This window comes from Rissa tridactyla, chromosome 13 (assembly GCF_028500815.1).
Source record: "Rissa tridactyla isolate bRisTri1 chromosome 13, bRisTri1.patW.cur.20221130, whole genome shotgun sequence".
Classification (NCBI taxonomy): Eukaryota; Metazoa; Chordata; class Aves; order Charadriiformes; family Laridae; genus Rissa; species Rissa tridactyla.
In genome coordinates, this window is record NC_071478.1 from 4,298,526 (window position 1) to 4,318,548 (window position 20,023).

General features: G+C 43.4%; 1 protein-coding gene across 4 annotated transcripts in view; it reads left to right on the forward strand.

The window, feature by feature from the left end:
• HECTD4 (HECT domain E3 ubiquitin protein ligase 4) overlaps positions 1–19,929 on the forward strand; it is a 76,713-nt gene extending 56,784 nt beyond the window's left edge. For all 4 annotated transcript variants that reach the window (XM_054220127.1, XM_054220129.1, XM_054220128.1 and 1 more), the window contains exons 58-76: positions 123–253; positions 481–686; positions 1,694–1,873; positions 2,191–3,494; positions 5,220–5,427; positions 6,280–6,503; positions 6,585–6,736; positions 6,951–7,057; positions 7,935–8,058; positions 8,852–9,042; positions 9,670–9,816; positions 10,979–11,098; positions 11,242–11,397; positions 13,303–13,406; positions 14,366–14,587; positions 15,043–15,209; positions 15,660–15,855; positions 16,639–16,861; positions 17,293–19,929. In XM_054220127.1, the coding sequence (XP_054076102.1) occupies positions 123–253; positions 481–686; positions 1,694–1,873; positions 2,191–3,494; positions 5,220–5,427; positions 6,280–6,503; positions 6,585–6,736; positions 6,951–7,057; positions 7,935–8,058; positions 8,852–9,042; positions 9,670–9,816; positions 10,979–11,098; positions 11,242–11,397; positions 13,303–13,406; positions 14,366–14,587; positions 15,043–15,209; positions 15,660–15,855; positions 16,639–16,861; positions 17,293–17,429 (4,299 nt within the window). In that variant the 3' untranslated portion in view covers positions 17,430–19,929. The remainder of the gene's footprint in view (positions 1–122; positions 254–480; positions 687–1,693; positions 1,874–2,190; positions 3,495–5,219; positions 5,428–6,279; positions 6,504–6,584; positions 6,737–6,950; positions 7,058–7,934; positions 8,059–8,851; positions 9,043–9,669; positions 9,817–10,978; positions 11,099–11,241; positions 11,398–13,302; positions 13,407–14,365; positions 14,588–15,042; positions 15,210–15,659; positions 15,856–16,638; positions 16,862–17,292) is intronic.
• The last annotated feature ends 94 nt before the right edge of the window (positions 19,930–20,023 follow it).

A 20,023-nucleotide genomic window follows, 5' to 3' on the forward strand; every position in this document is an offset into this window, starting at 1 on the left:
GTGTTAAAATGAAGTGGCCTCACACTATGTTATTTACAATGCTATGTTTTATTTGGAAAAGAAGAGGGAGGTGTTTTGCTGCTGCTGCTTGGGGACTTTCATTATGAAATGCTATGTTACAGACGGCACCAGAACAGTTCCCTGCTGAAGAATTCCCAATTTCAGAATCCAAAGTCAATATGGATGTTAATTTTCCTGGGGCTGCATTTGTAATTGTGTCCTGTAAGGAAAGTCAGTCTGGATTCCGCAAAGAGTAAGTAATTGAGTATCCAAGGGTGACAAAGATTGAAGATGTGCTGCTGAGCCTCTGTGAGCCCTGAGTATGTAGGTGCTCATTTTTTTTTAGATTTTTCTCTTCTCAGAGACTCATTTTGTGGGTGGTGGGGTAGATACTGCAGAGTGTTTAATCTTTCTGTGATTGGGTTGGGATTTTTAGTAGCCAGCTACAATCTAACCAACTTGTTCTTGCTTTCTTCTTAGTTCATCCCTGTATAAAGCTCCTTGGGCTCGAGTGCTTGTCTACGGACTTGGGCATAAAGTTAAAAGGAATGGTCAGTTAAACCTAATTGAAGCAGTGTGCTATCCTCGAGATGCCTCTCCAACCAACACAGGCCTAACGCCTCCCCCAACAACCAATCAATACCCTTCAGTGATCACCCCTACGGACAAGGTCCACATCAAACTAGGTAAAGAAAACCCAAACCCAAAGAACAAAAAAACCCCAAGCCACCACCACCAAAAACCAAACAAAAAAACCCCAAAACTTTTTAACTGTATTCTCAGAAGTCAGACATGTGTCGTCATCGCCTCTGTAGGAAATTCCTATATTGTCTCCAGTCCTACCACTGTTTTTGACAGTATTTTTGTACAAGGTATTAAGAAATGGGTCCTAAAAGAAATATGCCATTGTTCTTAACTGAACAGACATGGTTTAATAAACATTGAAACCAACTGACTATTATTTTGTTAGTTCTGTTAAATCCATCAGGATCTGTATTGTTTCCTGATTTTGTCTTCCAGGAGCTGATAAAGCTGTGTTTTTGAATGTTACTGCGGTGTTCAAGTTGGTGCTATTGCTATTTGAAGTGCTGTGTTGCCGATGGAGATTGGAGATTAATTTTTTTTTCTTTTGTAGGTGATTATAGGGTCCTTTAATACATAAAGTAATATATATACAGTATAGTAACACATAAGTCATCCCAGCTCCTCAAGCAAGAGCAATCATTAATATTCTTTTTACCCTTCCAGCCTAAGGGAGAGACGGTGTGATTTATTTAGAGCAGTGAAGGTGACTGAGCTGCAGTGAGCTCTTAAAACTTCCCGTTGGAGGTCTTCAAGTTCTCTTGCTGAACTACAGCATCTCTGATGTTTTCCTCAATACTGATCAGGCACATCATACTACCAATAAATGGTTTTGTGGAAGTCCTATATGTATTTAGATAAGTACAGGCTAAAAATAGTTCTATTTCATGTCATGTAACCGAAGTGTTATCTGTACATTTATAACTATAGATTGCATCAACTTACCGTTATAGATAAGCATTCCTATTTGTTTATTACAAGGTATTTAATAGAGAAGATTCTCATTTGGCATAAATTTAGCCTCAAAAAAATCCTAAAAAATATGTTACTACTTTTATTCTACAAATGCCTAGAGTCATGATAAGTATTTTCTTTGACCTTTTTGCTTTAGGAGTATCTCCTCCTCCTGGAGCTGTGTTGGTCTTGCATTCTCTTCCCCTTGAATTCCCCCTGGCGATGGCATTCACAGAACAGCTGTTAACTTGGAAACTGGAAGACGGGGATGGAAAATCAGAAGATGAACTGGATACTATTCCTGCTTCAGTTCTCTTGCAAGTAGTGGAATTTTTAGGTGAGTGTGCAGTATTTACTTAGTAACATGCACCAATAATGTGCTGGCTCAGATGGAGAGTTCTAGGAAAAAAAGAAAAATTACAATCACAAAGTATTTCTGAGCTCTTCTATTATATCGAAATTTTCTTCAAACTCCAGAAATTTCCTGTTGATACGCACTTCTTGAACTAGCCTTCCTGTCTGTCTTACTGATGGCATACAGCCACTGAAACAACCTTTTCTTGTGCTTTTTTTAATGTTACTGTTGCAACTCATGTAATAAAGCTACTAACAGTGACATACTGCTGACTCCCATGTCTTGCCTTCCACACACAGGGAACTTTCTCTGGACAACTGACATGGCAGCATGTGTGAAGGAATTAATATTTCATCTCTTGGCTGAATTGCTTCGCAAAATTCACAATCTGGAGCAGAAAAAAAATCCAGCAGGATTGTCATCTTCTATTGCCCTTCAGCTAAATCCCTGTCTAGCTATGCTTATGGCCCTGCAGTCAGAACTCCACAAATTGTACGATGAAGAAACGCAAAACTGGGTGTCCGGAAATGCGTGCGGTGGGTCTGGCGTTGGAGCGGCTGACCAAGGAAGATTTTCAACATACTTTCACGCTCTGATGGAAGTCTGCCTTGCTGTAGCAGAAGTAACGTTACCTATCAACATGAGTGTAACGGCTAATGTGATGTCTTCAACAAGCGCCCCAAATCTTAGTGACTCTTCATCCTCGTCTTCATCATCTCCAGGACAGACACCACAGAGTCCAAGCTTGCTGTCAAAGAGGAAAAAAGTCAAAATGAAGCGGGAAAAGACATCATCTTCAGGCAAACGGTCTTCATCCAGAGCAGCTGAAACAGATGCTGCAATCCTCAGTATAGGAGGAAGCAAGCCTGAGGACATGTTATGGTTTCATAGAGCACTGACTCTGCTTATAATTCTCAGGCACCTGACTAAAAAGGATCCACAAGGGTTGGGTGTGACAAATGATGCTGTAGCAGATGCGTGTCAAGCACTAGTAGGTCCCACAGCTCATAGCCGTTTGCTTGTCATTTCTGGAATACCAACTCACCTGGAGGAGAGTACTGTCAGAAATGCAATCAGAAAGGCATGTAATGCACATGGTGGAGTCTTCAAAGATGAGATCTTCATCCCTTTGCAGGAAGAGGATCCCAAAAAAGTCAAGGACAAAGCAGAAGGAGGAGAATGCAGAACTGAACTGGAAAAACCAACTGTTTCAAGTAGTGCAGACAGTTTGGATATCAGCAGCTCTAGCAGTGTCACACCTGCCATGAGTGTTAGTGCTTCAGCATCTACGAGCCAGGCTTCCCTCTGCAGTTCGCAGGGTATATCTCGGACCGTTAGTGATATCTCAGTTGACCAGTTTCAAGCTGGACTGGAACTGGCCATCCCACCAGGATTGCTAGAACCACATGTTGTTTCCAGCCAGGAGAGCCTGGATCTTTCACACTGCAGTACTGGAAGCCTCGGCAGCCTCGGGAGCCTCGGGGAACCGCTTGACAATGTAGAAACAGCGTCTGTGTCTGATGTTGGATCAATGTACACAGTCACATCTCTGGACAACCAGCCGCTTCTGTCACGGCCAATCAAAGGTTTTGCTGTAGTGGAGGTAATAGCCTTCATTTAGGAGAAGGGTGCCTTTGGGGTCAGTTTTTTTTCTAAAAGAATGAGATCTGATTCTAGTAACTCTTTTTTAACCTCTGGCTTTGAGAAATACTGCACTTTTTGTGGTTTGTGTGTAACACTGTGATCTGACTCTTAAGGAAAAAGTGTGCTGTATGTTTTCTTCTGTAAAGATTCTGCTTGACAGAGGCCACAACTTGAATGATGGAGAGTTAAAGGTACTGTCAGCAAGGTGTAGCTCAGCATAACTCATGGGTGCAGAATAAATGTATATCAATGTGCACACAAGACTAAGGAGACTAGGAGTTCTCAGCGTGGACAGGATGGCTGAGGAACATGGAGCTTTATTCCCCATTGACTTTCTCTGTATCATTCAGGCTTGGAAGGATTCACTGTCCGTCAAAGGACGGAGCGGACCTAGTAGTGGAGTTATCAAGTGGCAATTTTAAATTGGAAGTCTTCTTGCATGTTGCAAGCTGTAGAGCTCATGGCTTGCGAGGGCTGCAGAAGCCAAGAGTATAAATTAATTCATAAGAGATTAACTTTGTGGAGGATGTGCAAATTGGTAACTATTAAGCACAGCAGTCAATGCAGCCTTCAAGTTAGGAAATCTTTAAACTGCTGATATCTGGAGACTGAGAGAATATGTAAAGGAAAAGGCCTATTCATTTCCTCTTTCATGTAACTTTCTTCAAAGACTTGCTACTGGCCACTGCTGGAGACTAATTTAGAGATAAGCGGCCCTTTGATTTGACCCACAAGGCAATTATTTAATGTTTAATGACTACACTTTCACATATTTTAAACCATCTACAGATTTCTCTGTAAAGTTACTTTAAAGAGATGATAAATTTTGTTGATATCTAGTTCCAAATTAATTCTTAAAGACATTGTAGGTGGCTGTCGTTGATGCCGGATCACTCCAGGTTTTCAGCTGTGCACAAGAACCCTTCCTTGCTGTTGTTACACTAACTGCATGCTGCAGACTTATCAGAAGCTTGCAAAAGCCCAGCCATTTCTGATAGCTTGTGAGTGTAGAGAGATGTTTTTGCATAGTCTGGGATTGTTTCACTTTCCCTTTTAGAAGAAAAATAGCTTATTTAGATAGAAAATCTTCAGTTGCTATTCTTAAGCTATTAATTGACATGAAGACACCAGAGTTGAAATAAACCATAAAGTGAGTACAGAAAGCTGTCAGCGTGTTCACATTGAAACCTACTCCAAGTCTGTAGCTGCTTTGATAATGATGCCTGGGGATTATTGTTGGAATGAAAGGAAGTTATTGTTCCTGTTCCCAGCTTGTGTAACTGAGACTTCAAGGCCTGTGCTAATTCAGCCATTTTTTTCTAAATAGAGAACTGAAGCAAGGACCGCAGAGTTGCAAATAATGACCGGTTACCTATCTGAAACTTCGGCTTCTTATCTGATATTTCTAAGGGTTGTCTCCAGACCAGGAAATGGAATAGCTTGTTCAGAGCTGTGCCTGATTAACTCACAGCATGGTGATTTCAGTGGCCAGATGTTCTTAGAAAGGATGTTTTCTAGGCTGAACTTGAATTCTGGTATCAAATAATTGGTGTAGAAGAAAGGTAGAAGAGATGCAATAGTGATTATGTACATGGGGAGGGGAGAAAGCTTAATACCCAAATTCATATAAATGGAAGTTGATTTTTGTCAGAATTCCTGTTAACTAATTTCGTTATTTGTACAGATAAGGTCAAGAGCTAAAATAGAGAAAATCCGAGCCAGTCTATTTAATAGTAGTGATCTCATTGGTTTGTCAAGTCTGGATGGTGAAGATGAACTGATGGAAATGTCAACCGAAGAGATTTTAACTGTTTCTACTGTAAATCAGAGTTTATTTGATACACAAGGGAGCCCAGCACTAGAAGATTATTTCAATGATAAATCAATAAAAGGTATGTGGTTTTCATACTGGCAAACATCTCATTTCTAGTGTGCTTTTTTTTGAGGGGGGAGAGGGGAGGACACATACAGGGGTCAGATTCTGCTTGTAAATTCAGTATGACTCGCTAATTGATGGGTGACAATGAGGGGGAGCCAGGGAGTAATTTCAGATCAAGTTTCCTCGCTCTCATCGGTTGGCAAGCAGCTATTTGCAATCTGAATATTGCTTAACTGCCATCACAGCTAATCAAAAAGGAAAACAACGCAAAACCACAAAAAAAACTTCCCACCAACTGAAAAAACTGAGTTGTTCAGTGACTTTTATTACAGTGGCTATTTTCTCAAAATTTACTACTGTTAGACACAGTATAATTTTAGAGTAGAAACTGTCCAAGTAGAAGAGCTGGTAGTTTATATTCTCTAACAACATGAAAGCTGTACGCACCCTGATACACCTGGAATGGGCCAGAATCCTGAATTAGGGGACAAGGGAGGATAATATTTGGAGGAAGTTCAGTTGACTACTAGTTCAGTTGGTAGGTGTTGGCGTGTACCTACGTGACGTAATTTTTATACTGGCATCATAAATAATCTACTTTTTCACCACCACTACAGTCACTCAATCATTACAGGATGTGGCCAGAACAGGAGAAGGCATTCCACTTTCTATCACAAATGGGGTATTAGGGTGCAGAAAGGTCAAGTCTGCCAGTAGAATTTTTCTAAGTGATTTTTATCTTGGAGCAAGTGGCATGTCATACAATATTTTAGTTGAATGCAGAATGGTTTTTTCATGTTTCAAATTGTAAATGCTTGTCATGGTATTTTCTACTGTATTGCATTATTTTTTATTTTTTTATTAGGTGAAAAATTGGTCCCGGGTGCTCGGGAAGTCCTCACAGAAATATTTAAAAGCTGCGTCCATTCTGAGCAAATGCTGAGCTTAACTCCAGCAAAACCCATTAAGGTTGCTGATATCTATCTTAGTAAAGAGCAGATAAATTCTCAGACTCCTGGCAACCTCCTTCATGTGTTCTTCACAAACGTCCGTCCTCCGAAGAAGGTGCTAGAGGATCAGCTTACTCAGGTAATGCTTTGAAAACTATTTACAGCATCTTTTTGTGTAACTTGAAAGCACTGGGTAATTATTCACTTTCTGTGTTGCAAGATTTTAAGGAAATATGGTGTGCCCAAGCCGAAATTTGACAAGAGCAAGTACAACAAAGCGGGCAAAGAACAGCATCCAGTGAAAGTTGTGAGCACCAAGCGCCCGGTTACAAAACCACCTACAAAGGAAAAGTCTATGCTCAATAGTGTCAGGTTGGTGTCTTCAGCCTTGTGACAGTTGTAAAACATTTGATTTCTCTTTAACAATCTAGATTTTTTTTTTATTCCACGCCTCCTCCCATATTTCCGTGTGCTGATTGGAAGAGGGAAATGCAACTTCGATATTATAAAAGTCCCTCAAGGAATGTCTTGGTTTCTTGAACAGACAAAAGAAAACTTTAATCCTAACATTCACTTTGTCCCTTAGCCGAACAGCCTTAAGTGAGAAAAAACCTACTGTAAAGCCAAAATCTCCTGAGAAGAGCAAACCTGAAGAGAAGGACCCTGAAAAGTCCCCCACAAAGAAACAGGAAGGTAGTAACTGTATAGAATTTTTCTATAGTATTACGTCATAGAAAAGAAATACGTTTTTTTTTATATTGGCATGCTTACATGATGCCTTGATAAATTTGGTTGACTTTGTTTTTAATGAAGCTAACTTAACTTTTTTAAATAGTGATTTAAAATGCTGCTTTTATTTGTATATCTGTAAATCTGGACTCATCAATGTAAGTGAGAGCAAACTGTGTTTATGCAATTCGTGCAACAGTGTGCGCAGGCCACGTGAATACCTTGGGTAGAGAACTGGCTTCCTAAGAGGTATAGTTTCAAGGCTTTTTCTTGTACAGCGGGAGGTTCATGGGGTTGAACTAGATGGTTTTAAATTCTTTCTGAACTTTTATAGGAAAATTGCTAAGTTACAAGAGGAAAATAGGATGAAAGAGAAGCTTCAGATGCCTCATAACTAGTCTCCCCACGGAGGAGACAGCACAGCCATGCTATAACAGAGCTTAGTTCCAGGGTCTTGCTTGATATTTCTTTTTCTAGTCAGGTGGAAGAGTGAATAGACATGAGCTTGGACTCTGTTCTTCACTGTAGGAAATGCCAGATTAGCTCAGAAGAGGGGAATCCAGCATTCAGCCGAGTCTGGATCCTTAAGACCTGGTTAGATACATTGGTGGAGCTATTCCAGAGGGCAGCTGGGGGATTTGCATCCTTGAGAGGAAAGAATGAGGCCAGATTGGACCTGAACAGCATTACGTTTAGAACTACTCAAGAAATGAGCCATGGTGGGATGTGAACCAGGAGAAAGCTGGCAGGGAGCCACCTCGTACACCAGCCGTTTTCCTGTGTGGTGTGTAGACTTCTTAGTAAGTCGTTAACTATTTGATGGTCGTATCTTTGCTGCCAGTTCCTGAGGAGAAGTATTTGACGCTGGATGGATTTCACAGATTTGTGGTTGACCGATCTAAACAGGATATCCGTAGTGTGTGGAGAGCTATTCTGTCCTGTGGATATGATCTACATTTTGAAAGGTAAATTTTGCAGATCTCTTTGTAAAGGTGATACTGATTGATTGTGCTCACTTTAAAGAAAAAAACTTGATCCCAAGCGTTCCTACTCCAAGTAGCTTTAACCAGTGTTTTAGTAACGTGCAAACTTCTACCCGTGGCTGCAAGGCCTGTAGACAAAACTGTTGATTATTCTCTTAAAAAGTGCTTTAAAAGAGTTGCTATGCTGTCAAAATGCAGGTTCCTGACTTTCTTGTACATAGCATAGCTGACAAAATTATGTGCCGTACTGTCCTTTGTAGCTTCCAGGCTGTATAATAAACTGGCCTGACGAGAATTGTAGATCCATCTGGTTGTCTCTGGTTTAATCCCACAACAGCTTTCTATTCTGCGCGCTGGGTGTTTGTTTATACTGGCAGTACTATTCCTGAGTCAGTAGTAATGTAGAAGAGGGAGCAGTTACTTCCTTGTTAATATAGTACAGGAAGAAAGTCCCTTAAATGAATCCTCCATATTTCCCTGTGTCAAGCCACAATCTAATTGCCACATCTCCTTCCCTGTATCTGCTTCGGAGTGTAAAGAAGACGGTGCAGTAAGATTAATAGGACAGTTCCTTTTTTCTTATTACTTAGTGAGGCAAGGTAAGGGATAAATCAGTTTTTATTCTCAAACTGGAATTTTTGTAATGAAACAGCTCTGCTTAAGAAAAGGGGAACAAAGTAGAACAAGCTCAACATGCTCTTAGTAAGCAGTATTTGCTCTTAGTAAGCAGTATTGCACTTAGGTTTCAACAGGTTCTATGCCTTTTCCGTTTCAGGTGTGCCTGCATTGATGCAAGACATGCTCAAAAAGCGTCCCGGAAATGGACACTGGAAATGGATGTAGCCCTTGTCCAGTACATCAACAGGCTTTGTCGTCATCTTGCAATTACACCAGCACGACTCCATCCCCACGAAGTTTATTTGGATCCAGCTGATGCAGCAGATCCCAGAATTTCCTGTTTGTTGAGTATGTATAGATTATTTGCATAGAGGCTTGCTTGAGTGGAGGAGCTGGGTAGGGCTCCTGAACAACCTGGCTGTCTCCCGGGTAGTTGGGACATTGTTTTGGAGGTTGCAAATTGGAGCCTCTGTGGGCCGAGCACTGGGTCTAGGTCTTCTCTCTCCTTGGGTGTGCTTGGGCACCACAGTGCCTTTGGCAGGGTTGTTAGAAAGGCACTGCAACTGTTCTCTGCTCTCCAAGCGTACTTCCTAGATCAGGCTGGAGCAGGCAGATATCCGGTGAGTTTAGCTTGCAGGGTGAAGGGAGGTTGGATTTCAGTTCTGGACCTAGGCCGGCTTCAGTCACCTAAATCCTGTTCTAAGCACTAAGTTCCTTTAAGAGGATCTTCAGATAATGCAAATTCAGTGATAAGGAAAGATACTGGACTCAGACACGCAGGGACTCGAGATCCAGTAAGGAACATCACAGATCTCGGATGTTCTTGCATCTTCAGCCCTCTTGATGTACAGAGATCAGGAGGGACTGCTTTAGAAGGAAGCTTCTGTGGTTCCTGGCCTGAATCTGCTGGGAAGATAGACTTTGCAGTAGGTAGGGAATCTCTTTCTCTCTCTGACTGGATGTTTCCCACCTCAGATGTTCCTGTTGAAAGTCTACGCCTACGGTTTGCACTGCTTCAGTCTCTCAATACAACGTTGGAGACCTTCTTCTTGCCACTGGTGGAGCTTCGGCAGACGGAGATGTACACTAATAGTATTGCTGCATTACTGCAAGAGGCCAAAGGTCAGCTTCTTGGGGAACATGGTTGTGGCCTGAAAGGGTGCACCCTGCAACACACTCAATTTCTTAGCATATTTTGCAGAAGATTTTAGTGCGTGTATACGTGTGACAGAAAGGAGAACACGGAGGGGAGAGGGGAAGTGAGATAGTGAGTGGTTTCAGTGTGCTAACATAGGCTTATTGGATTCATTCTCCACCCGATAAGCTGGCATACGGTCTCTCTGAGGTGGCAGCCAAAACCTGGCTTTAACCCCAGGGCACTTCTCAGTGAGGGAGTTGTGGTTTTTTTCTTGGCTTGTTTTTTAAAGGCGAGGGGGATTATTCCTGCAAGTAGTTAATAGACACTGTGCACCTCTCTTGACCATGGAGGGAGCTGGCCCATCTTTTCTGTCTGTGGGTGTTCAAATGCGCCTTTATCTTCTTAGGGGTATCCGTAAATTAAAATTCTTTGTTAGTCAACAAGCAGCAGGTCAGGTGAAAGTTCCAAGACATGTTGGCATCCTCATTGTCCTTGAAGTTGTAGAATTAGAGAGATCAAGAAAATACTTATTGTGCATCAGCATTTAAAATAGTTTTTACAAGCCTTTGTTAGACAACAAACAAAACCAAGATTTAGGTCATTATGTTTCCCAAACTTGTGTCCTTCTGAAGAAGGAGAAGATACAAAAGTCACCAAAGGTGTCTGTGTGTGAGTAGGCTTTTGGATTTCCCAGCTAAAAAAAAAATAAATCCACCACCTAAACCCAGTGTGGAGAAGGGAGGAATGTTCAGATTTTGTCTCTTATAGAGCCCGTATTTATGGTGCAATGTGACAGCCCTATTTTTTTATCATGTTTTCTTGCTTCTAGGATTACTGTCAAAACATCTCAGATTTCTGAAAGCTATTTGGCAAAGTGTTTCTGATTTACAGAGATTCTGGTGGAGTTGCTAGGATCTATTTATGCAACATTAGAATTGCGTTCATCAGTGTTCTAACCCAGTGTGCTTCTTCCAGTAAACATTAGAAACAATACTTAAAAAAAAAAAGAAAAAGGTGGATTAGCCATATTTTAGCTACCTAATGAAGATGAAATTATTACTCTACCGTTGTCCATTAGAGAATTTCAGAAAATAGGGTGGTAGAAGGATAGATTAACTATACTGAAATATGTGTGTGTTTATTTAGGTTTAATCTTTTATGACACAAAAGTGACTGTCATGAACAGAGTGCTGAATGCCACTGTCCAAAGAACTGCTGATCACGCAGCCCCAGAAATCACCCTGGATCCCCTGGAAATAGTTGGAGGTACAGGAAACACTGATCCTTTTCAAAATTCACTTTAATCCGTTGCAACTAGTGAGATCTGTTTTAACCAAGCTCAGATGCTTATTAATGCAAAATACTCTGAGTATGGGGATTTTATTCTTTTTTCATTTGCTTTTAAATAGGGGAGATCCGTTCTTCAGAGAACTCCTATTTCTGTCAGGCAGCAAGACAGCTGGCCTGCGTGCCCTCCTCGCAGCTCTGTGTTAAACTTGCCAGTGGTGGAGACCCTACGTATGCGTTCAACATCCGCTTCACGGGGGAGGAGGTTCATGGCACAAGTAAGTCGGGATTACGGAGTTACCAGCAGGGGGGACCTCGGGTACAGTTGTGAGAACTTACTCCAGCTGGAATCCAAGTTCTCACCACGATGTGGCTGCTGCTAACTGTAAGGAGCAGCGTTACCTCTGTGGTGTTTGTAGTCCTGCAGGTGGAAGAGAATGAAGGTTCCAAGAATTAAGCAAGCCAGATAGTTAATTTTCACATTGTAGGTAATACAGCAGGAAGTATGAGTGCCTGGGCATGCGACTTTCTTACGTAGAACAAGTAAATAAAGTTATAATAAGTTGTTTGAAGCATGGGGAGAGCATTTAGTAAGAATGTCACTTGAGGTTGTTTTGATGCTCAGCCATGGTAAACTCAGACTGTGCTGATGACAAAGACTTTTAATTTTTTAAGTTCGTTCTTATTAGTAATGAGCTGGGTAAATGCTACAGTGGTTTTTATTGATAAAGTGATGCGCAATTGCACAGCCAATAGATTAAGATAGTAGTATAGGATACATTATCAAACGTAGTTGTCAAGGAATGTGCGAGTGTTAACAATTAAAAATGGTCATGCCCAAGCAAGGGGTTTTTGAGAATTGTTTTCAACTTGACATCAGAAGCATGAACTCCAGCTTGTCCCAGCCAAGCTGAAGAGATAGTGAGTATGGTAAGGGCTTTGTTGCCTTAAAAACTGTCCCTAATTTTTGCAGTAAACAGTATCAAAATTGCATCTTCCTCACTTTTGAGAGGAGTGTACAGGATTTCTTGTAATCATTTTAATAACTTTCATGTGACTCGTTAAAAGAATAAGCCTCAGAAAGGAATAGACATTTAACTGCCCTGACTTCACCTAACCAGTACAGACAGACTGCTCGGGACACAGGAGTACCACTTTTCACCAGAAAGCGTTAAGCGATAATCTTACTTTATTAAACAAGAGCATTATGCCTTCTCTTGATGCTATATTTTAATTTGTGTGGTTTCATTTTGTAAGATCTTCTTTATGTGGCCGTAGTCCAGCCCCATTGGGTGTTTAGTTTCTTTGGGGGTGCTGGCTCCCGTGGGTGGTGCCTGGGGTCACGTATGCCAGGAAGAGACTGGACTTAAGTAAGAGCCGGGAAAAATCTTACTTTGCAGGTCTGTTGAATAATTGATAGGGCATCAAGGCAAATATCAACTGCGTGTCAAAGAAGAGAATTGATTGCTGCTGTCTAAATGAATGCAGTCTGTGCTGGTCGGAGTAGGTCCTTTTTGGAGATTCATGGGGTTATGTGGAGTTAGAGCAGAAAAGCCCAAAGTGCACTTCTCGTCTTGCCTACGAGTGTCATCCATCAAATCGCGTAAAGGAAAATTCTTGTAAGGGTGCACCTATTAGCTGAACAAAGGGCTCCTTGATGCCTTCTCTCAAGGGGAATTCCTTTCTTTTTAAGGTCTGCGGTGGGTATTGACAGTATCTATAAAGAGATAAATGTTATGGCCACAGCTCAGCATCTGTAATGATTTCTGATGCATTGTCTCACTGCTTTTGGCTGTGGAAACGGCCTGTTGTTATGAAGACAGCACCATTCATCTTCTAATCAAGTAACGAATTCCATTTGCAAGCCAACTGGTGTAACAAGTGTTTGTGCTAGTCTTACCCATAGAGTGATGGAAGACAAAGCAGCACTTAGGAATTCAGCAGGCAGCAACTCAATGACTTATTTTTTGCATGTAATTTAACTACTTAAATGTGAACTCGCGTGTAAATAGTAGTCTGGCATCTACCCCACCCTTGTTTAAGCCACGTATCTGTGCAGTCGGGTGAAGTGTGTACTCCAAGGCTCGAAATGCGATTTCAAGGAGAACGACAAATTCTGGGTGAGAAGGCAGTGGTAACCAGCCTCAGAGGGCATTTCATTGTTGTGCCCCTCTCTTTTTCAGGTGGATCCTTCCGTCACTTCCTTTGGCAAGTTTGTAAAGAGTTACAGAGCTCCTCGCTCTCCCTTCTCCTGTTGTGCCCGAGCTCTGCAGTGAATAAGAATAAGGTGTGATATCTCAATGCAAGAAACGAAGTTGCTTTTCTCGTGTTGAATGCATGTGTTTGAGCAGGAGTAGGACACAGTCAGTTAGCGCTCCAGAGAGAAGCTTCAGCCCAACAGCCCCTGTTAGCACATCTCACCAGAGAGGTCTCACGTGCCTGATAGAACTGAAAATGCCTGTTGATGAATCCCCTGTTGCACTTCAAGTGGCACTACAGGTACTCGACGAAGTAGCCAAGTAGTCAAAACTGCAAAATACAGCAGAACTAAGACCCCTGGTCAAAGTTCACTCCGAGTGAATGTGGTGCAGTTGTCTGATTTAGAGATTGTCAGTCCCAAACTAGTGAAGTCATTCTGCTGGTATTACTCAAGGAGTGTCACCAGGAGAGTCAGTTGCGTTGATAGTAGAATAAGACGCACCATCCATGCGATTTAGTGCGTGTTTAGCGTCCTCCTATTTTGTGCAGTAGATCTATTACAGAAACAAGATAAAGCTTATGGCCCAAAGGATTTACAGCAGTTGAGGTAGTTCCTTCCTAGCAATGTCCACAAGGTAGGAAGACAGCTCATTTCCTTCAAGACCAGCTATGTAGCAAACCTGACTTTGCATATCCAGACTGTATTTCAGAAACATCCCACAACTTGCAAGGTTTAGATATCGAACTGGTAACACAAATACAGAAAAGTCTTGTGAATGCTGATTAACAGAGCTTGTAAAAGCAGGGGCTCGCAAGGAAACCGTCTTAATGGTGTTGCTTTTGATCATTAGGATAATGTGATAGAACATCAGTGCATATTATACAGACTCCATGCCACACTTGAGCCAATCCTTTTGTAGCCAACTAATCAGTATTCGTCATGTTCAAGTCGGTATTTGCACAAGCCTGTTAATTTGTGGACCTGCAGCGTGTGCATCAGTCGTTAAATACTGGTTTGTGTGCTCTGTTCTGTTTTTTCTTCTGAAGGGGAAGTACATTTTGACGCCGAGCCCTATAACCTATGCAGAGGAGCAGTTATTCCATTTCTTTGGGCAGCTCTTGGGTATTGCAATTCGGGCGGATGTTCCTCTGCCGCTTGACCTCCTGCCCTCCTTCTGGAAGACGCTGGTAGGAGAACCACTGGATCCGGACGTCGATCTCCAGGAAGCTGACATCCTCACCTACAACTACGTCAAAAAATTTGAAAATGTAAGTAACTTTTTTCTTTTCCCTCCTGCTTTTTTTTTTTCAGGGTAACCCCCATAAGCACACGGTTCTAATAGCTGCTCGCTTCGCTGCCTGCCCTACGCGGTGGTGGCTGGCTTCGCTGCTGGCAGATGTTGTTCGTGTGAGCAGGGTCGTGAAGTGTCTTGACTCATCTTACGGGTGCAGGACTCTACCTCCTGATGGCTTGGAAAAGCTGCTGAGTCTCTTCTGCTGCCAGGCACAGTGGAATTAAGGCTTCTGAAATGTTTACTGGAACTTGGCAGTACTAAACCAGAAAATAACCCGCCAAAGCAATTACTGGCTTTCACTGTCTGTGCTGTCTCCAGATGATATAACGAGCGCGGTCTGTACACTGTGGTGATACCTTTAGCGAGTCACAAGAATAGCGTGCTGCGAACATGGTGGTCATCAGGTACTATTCTTGTGTTTCGTGACAGATAAACGATGAGACAGAACTGGAAGCTCTGTGTGCAGAAATTGCTTCTCAGCATCTGGCAACAGAGAGCCCCGACTGTCCCAACAAGCCGTGCTGCAAATTCACCTACCTGACCATGACGGGGGAAGAGGTGGAGCTCTGTCCCAGGGGCAGGCACATCCCGGTGGGGTAAGCAACAGCTTTCTTGGCAGGACGTTGCACTGGGTTACATGGGGAAGAAGCATCTCTGGAATAACTTTCCAAGCACCGGGCTCTCCAGTGATGCTTTTGTAACAAGCTGAAGGCCGGAACGATCTGGGAAAGCTTTACATTTGTTGGCAGGAGCTTGGAATCACTCATGCTATTTACTGCCCCTTGTTCTGTAAGAAAGAGACAGCCTTCAGTAAACACCCACAGGTAGGAGGCGTGAGAGAGATGGACAAGCATGAGGGAGGGAGAGGAAGCTCAGGAAAGTGGAATTAAATTGTGAAGCATCAGAATGCAAATAGCTTAGTGCTCACTCTTGATTGTTCAAAAGTGGAATCTCCCCATGAATCCCTCCTTTATGTAACGGTCAGGGTTGGGGAAAGAAGGTTCTTACGCGCTCTCCTTTCTCGTCCTGAATCTCTGTCCTTGCAGATGGGAGAATAAGGACGTGTACGCAACAGCGATCCGGAGCTTGAGGATGCGTGAGCTGCAGACTCCGGAGTGCATGACTGCAGTGCGTGCTGGGCTTGGGTCGATCATTCCCCTCCAGCTTCTGACTACGCTGACCCCTCTAGAGATGGAGCTGAGGACATGTGGGCTTCCATACATTAACCTGGAGTTTCTCAAGGTGTGAAGAACTGCAGCTGCTTTGGCAAAACTCACCCCTCTGACACATGGCGGAGAGGAGCCTCCCACGTGGAAGGTGTTAGGGGAGAACCTTCTGCTTGCGATACAGCCAGGACAATCCGTAGGGAGCACTGGCCCCAAGGAAACTTAAGATTTCACTGGGTTGAGGAAATTCTAGGAGTGGGGCTTGTTCCAGAGAGGAATAATGAATTTACTTTTTAACATGACATTTTAAATCTATCTCCATTTTATTGATATTTATTTAATATTTGCCACTTGAGCTAAGGGCTGAAAGAGCCACCACCCCTATTTTGAATTGCAAATAACTTCTGAAGATCTGAAATTTATCTGTAACAGGCATCTTCTGCTCCTAAATGCTTTAATCTCATTACCATAAGAATTATGCCGTAAGAAGAACGGTTCTCTTGTGTCAGAAGTTGTAGAATATTCTCAGCCGTGGGTGTTAGTGTTGTTTTGTGTTTTCCTTAAACAGCAGCAGTGCTGAACGGCCCCAGCCCTGCATATTGCACAAAACAGCAGTGTACAGTACCTGCACTGCGGGGGAAACACCGAGACAGCCCTGTTACAGAAGCTCATCGGCTGAAAAGATACAGACCCACGCGTATTAACACTCTGCCATGGCTGAATTTCCTAATGATTTTGAAAAGGCAGGAGAACTGGGGAGAGAGGTGTAATTACCCTCCCCTTCTGTCCTCTAAGTGGGGAAGATTTACGACGGGGGAGGAAAGCAGCGGTGGACACCCGGCTTTCTTTTCTCTCCTAGGCACACACCATGTACCAGGTGGGGCTGATGGAGACCGATCAGCACATCGAGTTTTTCTGGAGCGCATTGGAGATGTTCACTCAGGAGGAGCTCTGCAAGTTCATAAAGTTCGCCTGTAACCAGGAGCGGATCCCCTTCACCTGTCCTTGCAAAGACGGGGGCCCTGACACCGCCCACGTCCCGCCGTACCCCATGAAAATAGCCCCCCCCGACGGAGCTGCAGGTATGTTCCCCCTCTGTCTGCTACGGCAAAGAAAAGCAGCTCTGCTCGAGCTTTCAGTTCCCCTGGTTTTTAACTTGAACATGTATTTAATGCAGGAAGAACGACAAAGGAGAGGCAGGTAGTTATGGCTGTAAATAAGAAGCGAGCAGTAAAAATTAAGACTTAAAATAAACTTTAAGTATTTAAAACATTACCCTCTAGAGACAAAAAGAATCTTCGTATAATATTTGTCTCGTATGCTTTTAAAACGATTGACTATCAGAAAAATACAGGCCTGAGGAGCGACTGGGAAGCACAGCAGTATCTAAGCTTCAGGAGACACAGGCGGGAATCTCTTTATTTTGATGCTTCTTGGTGAGGAGACGCTTCTGGAGAATGAGGTGAAAAGCGGAGGGTGTGTTCAAGCCCCATCTGGCGCTTCTTCCCCGCAGGTTCTCCAGACTCTCGGTACATCCGCGTGGAAACGTGCATGTTCATGATCAAGCTTCCCCAGTACTCCTCGCTGGACATCATGCTGGAAAAGCTCCGCTACGCCATCCACTACCGGGAGGATCCGCTCAGCGGCTGAGCTGGGCGATGGGGACGCCGAGAGGGGACCGGATTGTTCGGTGACTCTGCTAACGATGGAAACCCTTCAACTCACATAACAATACCTCCTGTAACACTGTGTGACGAGCTGGAGGTTAATTTATTTTCTGAACTTTTGTTCCCGTTACAATAATTACTGGAAGACTTACATTTTGTATTTGTAGACTTTGTGGTGGACTGGTTCTTTTGCTGCCTTGTTTGTGGAATATTTGTAGGATAGTTTAGTAAAGACCAGTTTGTGTATAATTTAATTTTGAAAAACCTTTAAACATGTACATTTCTAATTTTGTAATTTAGAACGGTATTACCCATGCGAACACAACAAAAAGAGCGGGCGTTGGGAGTTCGGGAGCACTCGGAGGTGAAGGCTCGTAGATCGCTCTCCCCTGGAACGTTTTTGAGTACAAAAATGGAAGGAATTGTGTGCGGGGAGGGAATCGCCGCCGGGCACCCGCAGGACCAGAGCGTGCTGCCTCGTCCGGCGCAGGCAGGGATCGTGCAGGATTTCTAGCACTTGCTTGAGTCTTGGAGCAGGAGATACGCTGCCAAACTGCATGTTTACGTTTCCACCATTTTCTTGTAACTTTTTAAACTAGAAGCAAGCACACGGGGAGCCGCCACCATTCATTTGGGGTTTCAGCTCGACACTTTTGATCAGGAAGATTTATAACTGAAAGAACAGTGAAAGGGCCGCAATTCACTTGGGTTCTTGCCCTAGATGTTCTTGAATGTCTGCTTTGCTTAGTAACAAAATAATTTATTGTAATTAAAATGTTAGCGGAAACAAAATGGCTTCTCTCTGTATGGTGTAAGATACCACAGTTCAAGCTTCTCATCTGTGACTTTATCCTAGTTCCGAACAAGCTTTCAGAATACTCAGCGTGTGATTGAACACCTGTAACTCGTTTTTGTACTCAAAAATGATCTTTGATCTAAGAGCAAAAATTATCCTGGAAACGTGACACCCGAGAGGAGGATGAGGTGGGGGGAAGGCGCAAAGTTACGCCTCTGAAGATAAAGCTTCTGTTTTCTACAGAAAGACAATAGCAGACTACGGAGAGAGCACAATCCTCCAGGTTTAACTTTTGTACGTTGTGAAATGCGTTCTGGGGTGGTTCCCGAACGACACGTCACCACGTTGTATCTTCCTTTACTCGTATGAAAGCGGTTGCCCTGCAGCGGGGGCGTTTGAAAATATGGCGATGCTGCATTCATCGCTCGGAACCCGGCACGAGCGAGAGTCCCCTGCGTTGCGTGCTGAAGAACCCGAGAGAACACGCCGAGGTCGCTGCTGTGCTGCTCGGCTCGGCACGATCTGTGAGGGAAGGGCCAGGACCGAGCTACAGCTCGTTACTTTCCTTCCTGCGTGCTCAGCGCACGTCAGCCGCATGAGGGGTCTGCCATGGTGTGCGTGTTACTGTACTTGAAGGTTGGTGTCTCTTTTGAGAAGACGGCATACGCTAATTTGGCTTGTCTCCGTGTAATGGGAATTGCAAAAGCTGTATTTATTGTATATTATTGTGAATATTGGGAACGATGAGTGTGTGGTACGTGGAAGATAAAATGTGAGTAAGAGAGAAAAGCCTAACCAAGTGTGTATATTCTTGTTCTTCTGTGAGCGAATGGGAAAACGTGTGTGCAACAGCTGTAGAGGTAGTTGTTGGCATTCAGAGTCGCCAAATCCCGTGGTTAGGAAAGCCGTGTTCCCCTTCCCTTGCGTATCGCCCTTTCAAAGGAACAGATCCATCTGGGAAGAATATTTACTCGACTCTTGTCCGTCTCCTGGTAGAAGCGTGGGTGGAGCTGAGAGACCACGGGGAGAAAGCACAAACACAGCTGGAGGTCACCAAGACTGAGGGGAAAACGAAGCGGAAGGAATGGCTCGGTGCCGGTTCGTTCCCAAACAGATGCCACAAGGAAACGTGAGGAATTTCATGGCAGAACGGTTGTTGCTGGCAATGCTCTGTTTGGGGTTTCTGCCTGGCCATGGGATGGGGGGTTTGTGTTGGGTTTAAATGGCCTGTTCTGAGCCCTTGGTGCTTTGGGTGGAGTCGCGGCGCGGTCGTGTCTCTCGCTGGCCGGGGCTGGGGGCTCGGTGGCCGGCTGCTTCCAGGGCTCCCACTACAGCTGTGAGCACGGAACTGCTGCTAATGTCTGTCCGCTCCTTCCAGAGAGCGCGGCCCGGTGGAGCGTATCTGCATCCTGGCCCTGAGAAGCGTGCTGTAAAGTGACTTGACACGTATTTATTACAATTAATTATTTATGATTACAAATAACAAACTTTTAGTCAATACTGTTTACACCTTGCTGTGTAAAAGAAGCTTCTTATACAGGAAAAAATGTCACACCAATAAATAACCTTCACTGGCTTTGGTTTTCTTCTGGAGAATGGTATGAGCCCTGCAAGAGAATGAGTTGTGGTGGGGGTTTTTTGGCTTTTTTGTGTTGGTTGGGGTTTTTTTCACGTTATTAAGAAGGAAGTGCTGCAGTGGTTTAACTGTAGCTCAAATGGCCTTTTAATTAAAGCTTTTCTAATCATCATCACTTCCTTGTGCTTTAAATGAACTTGACATT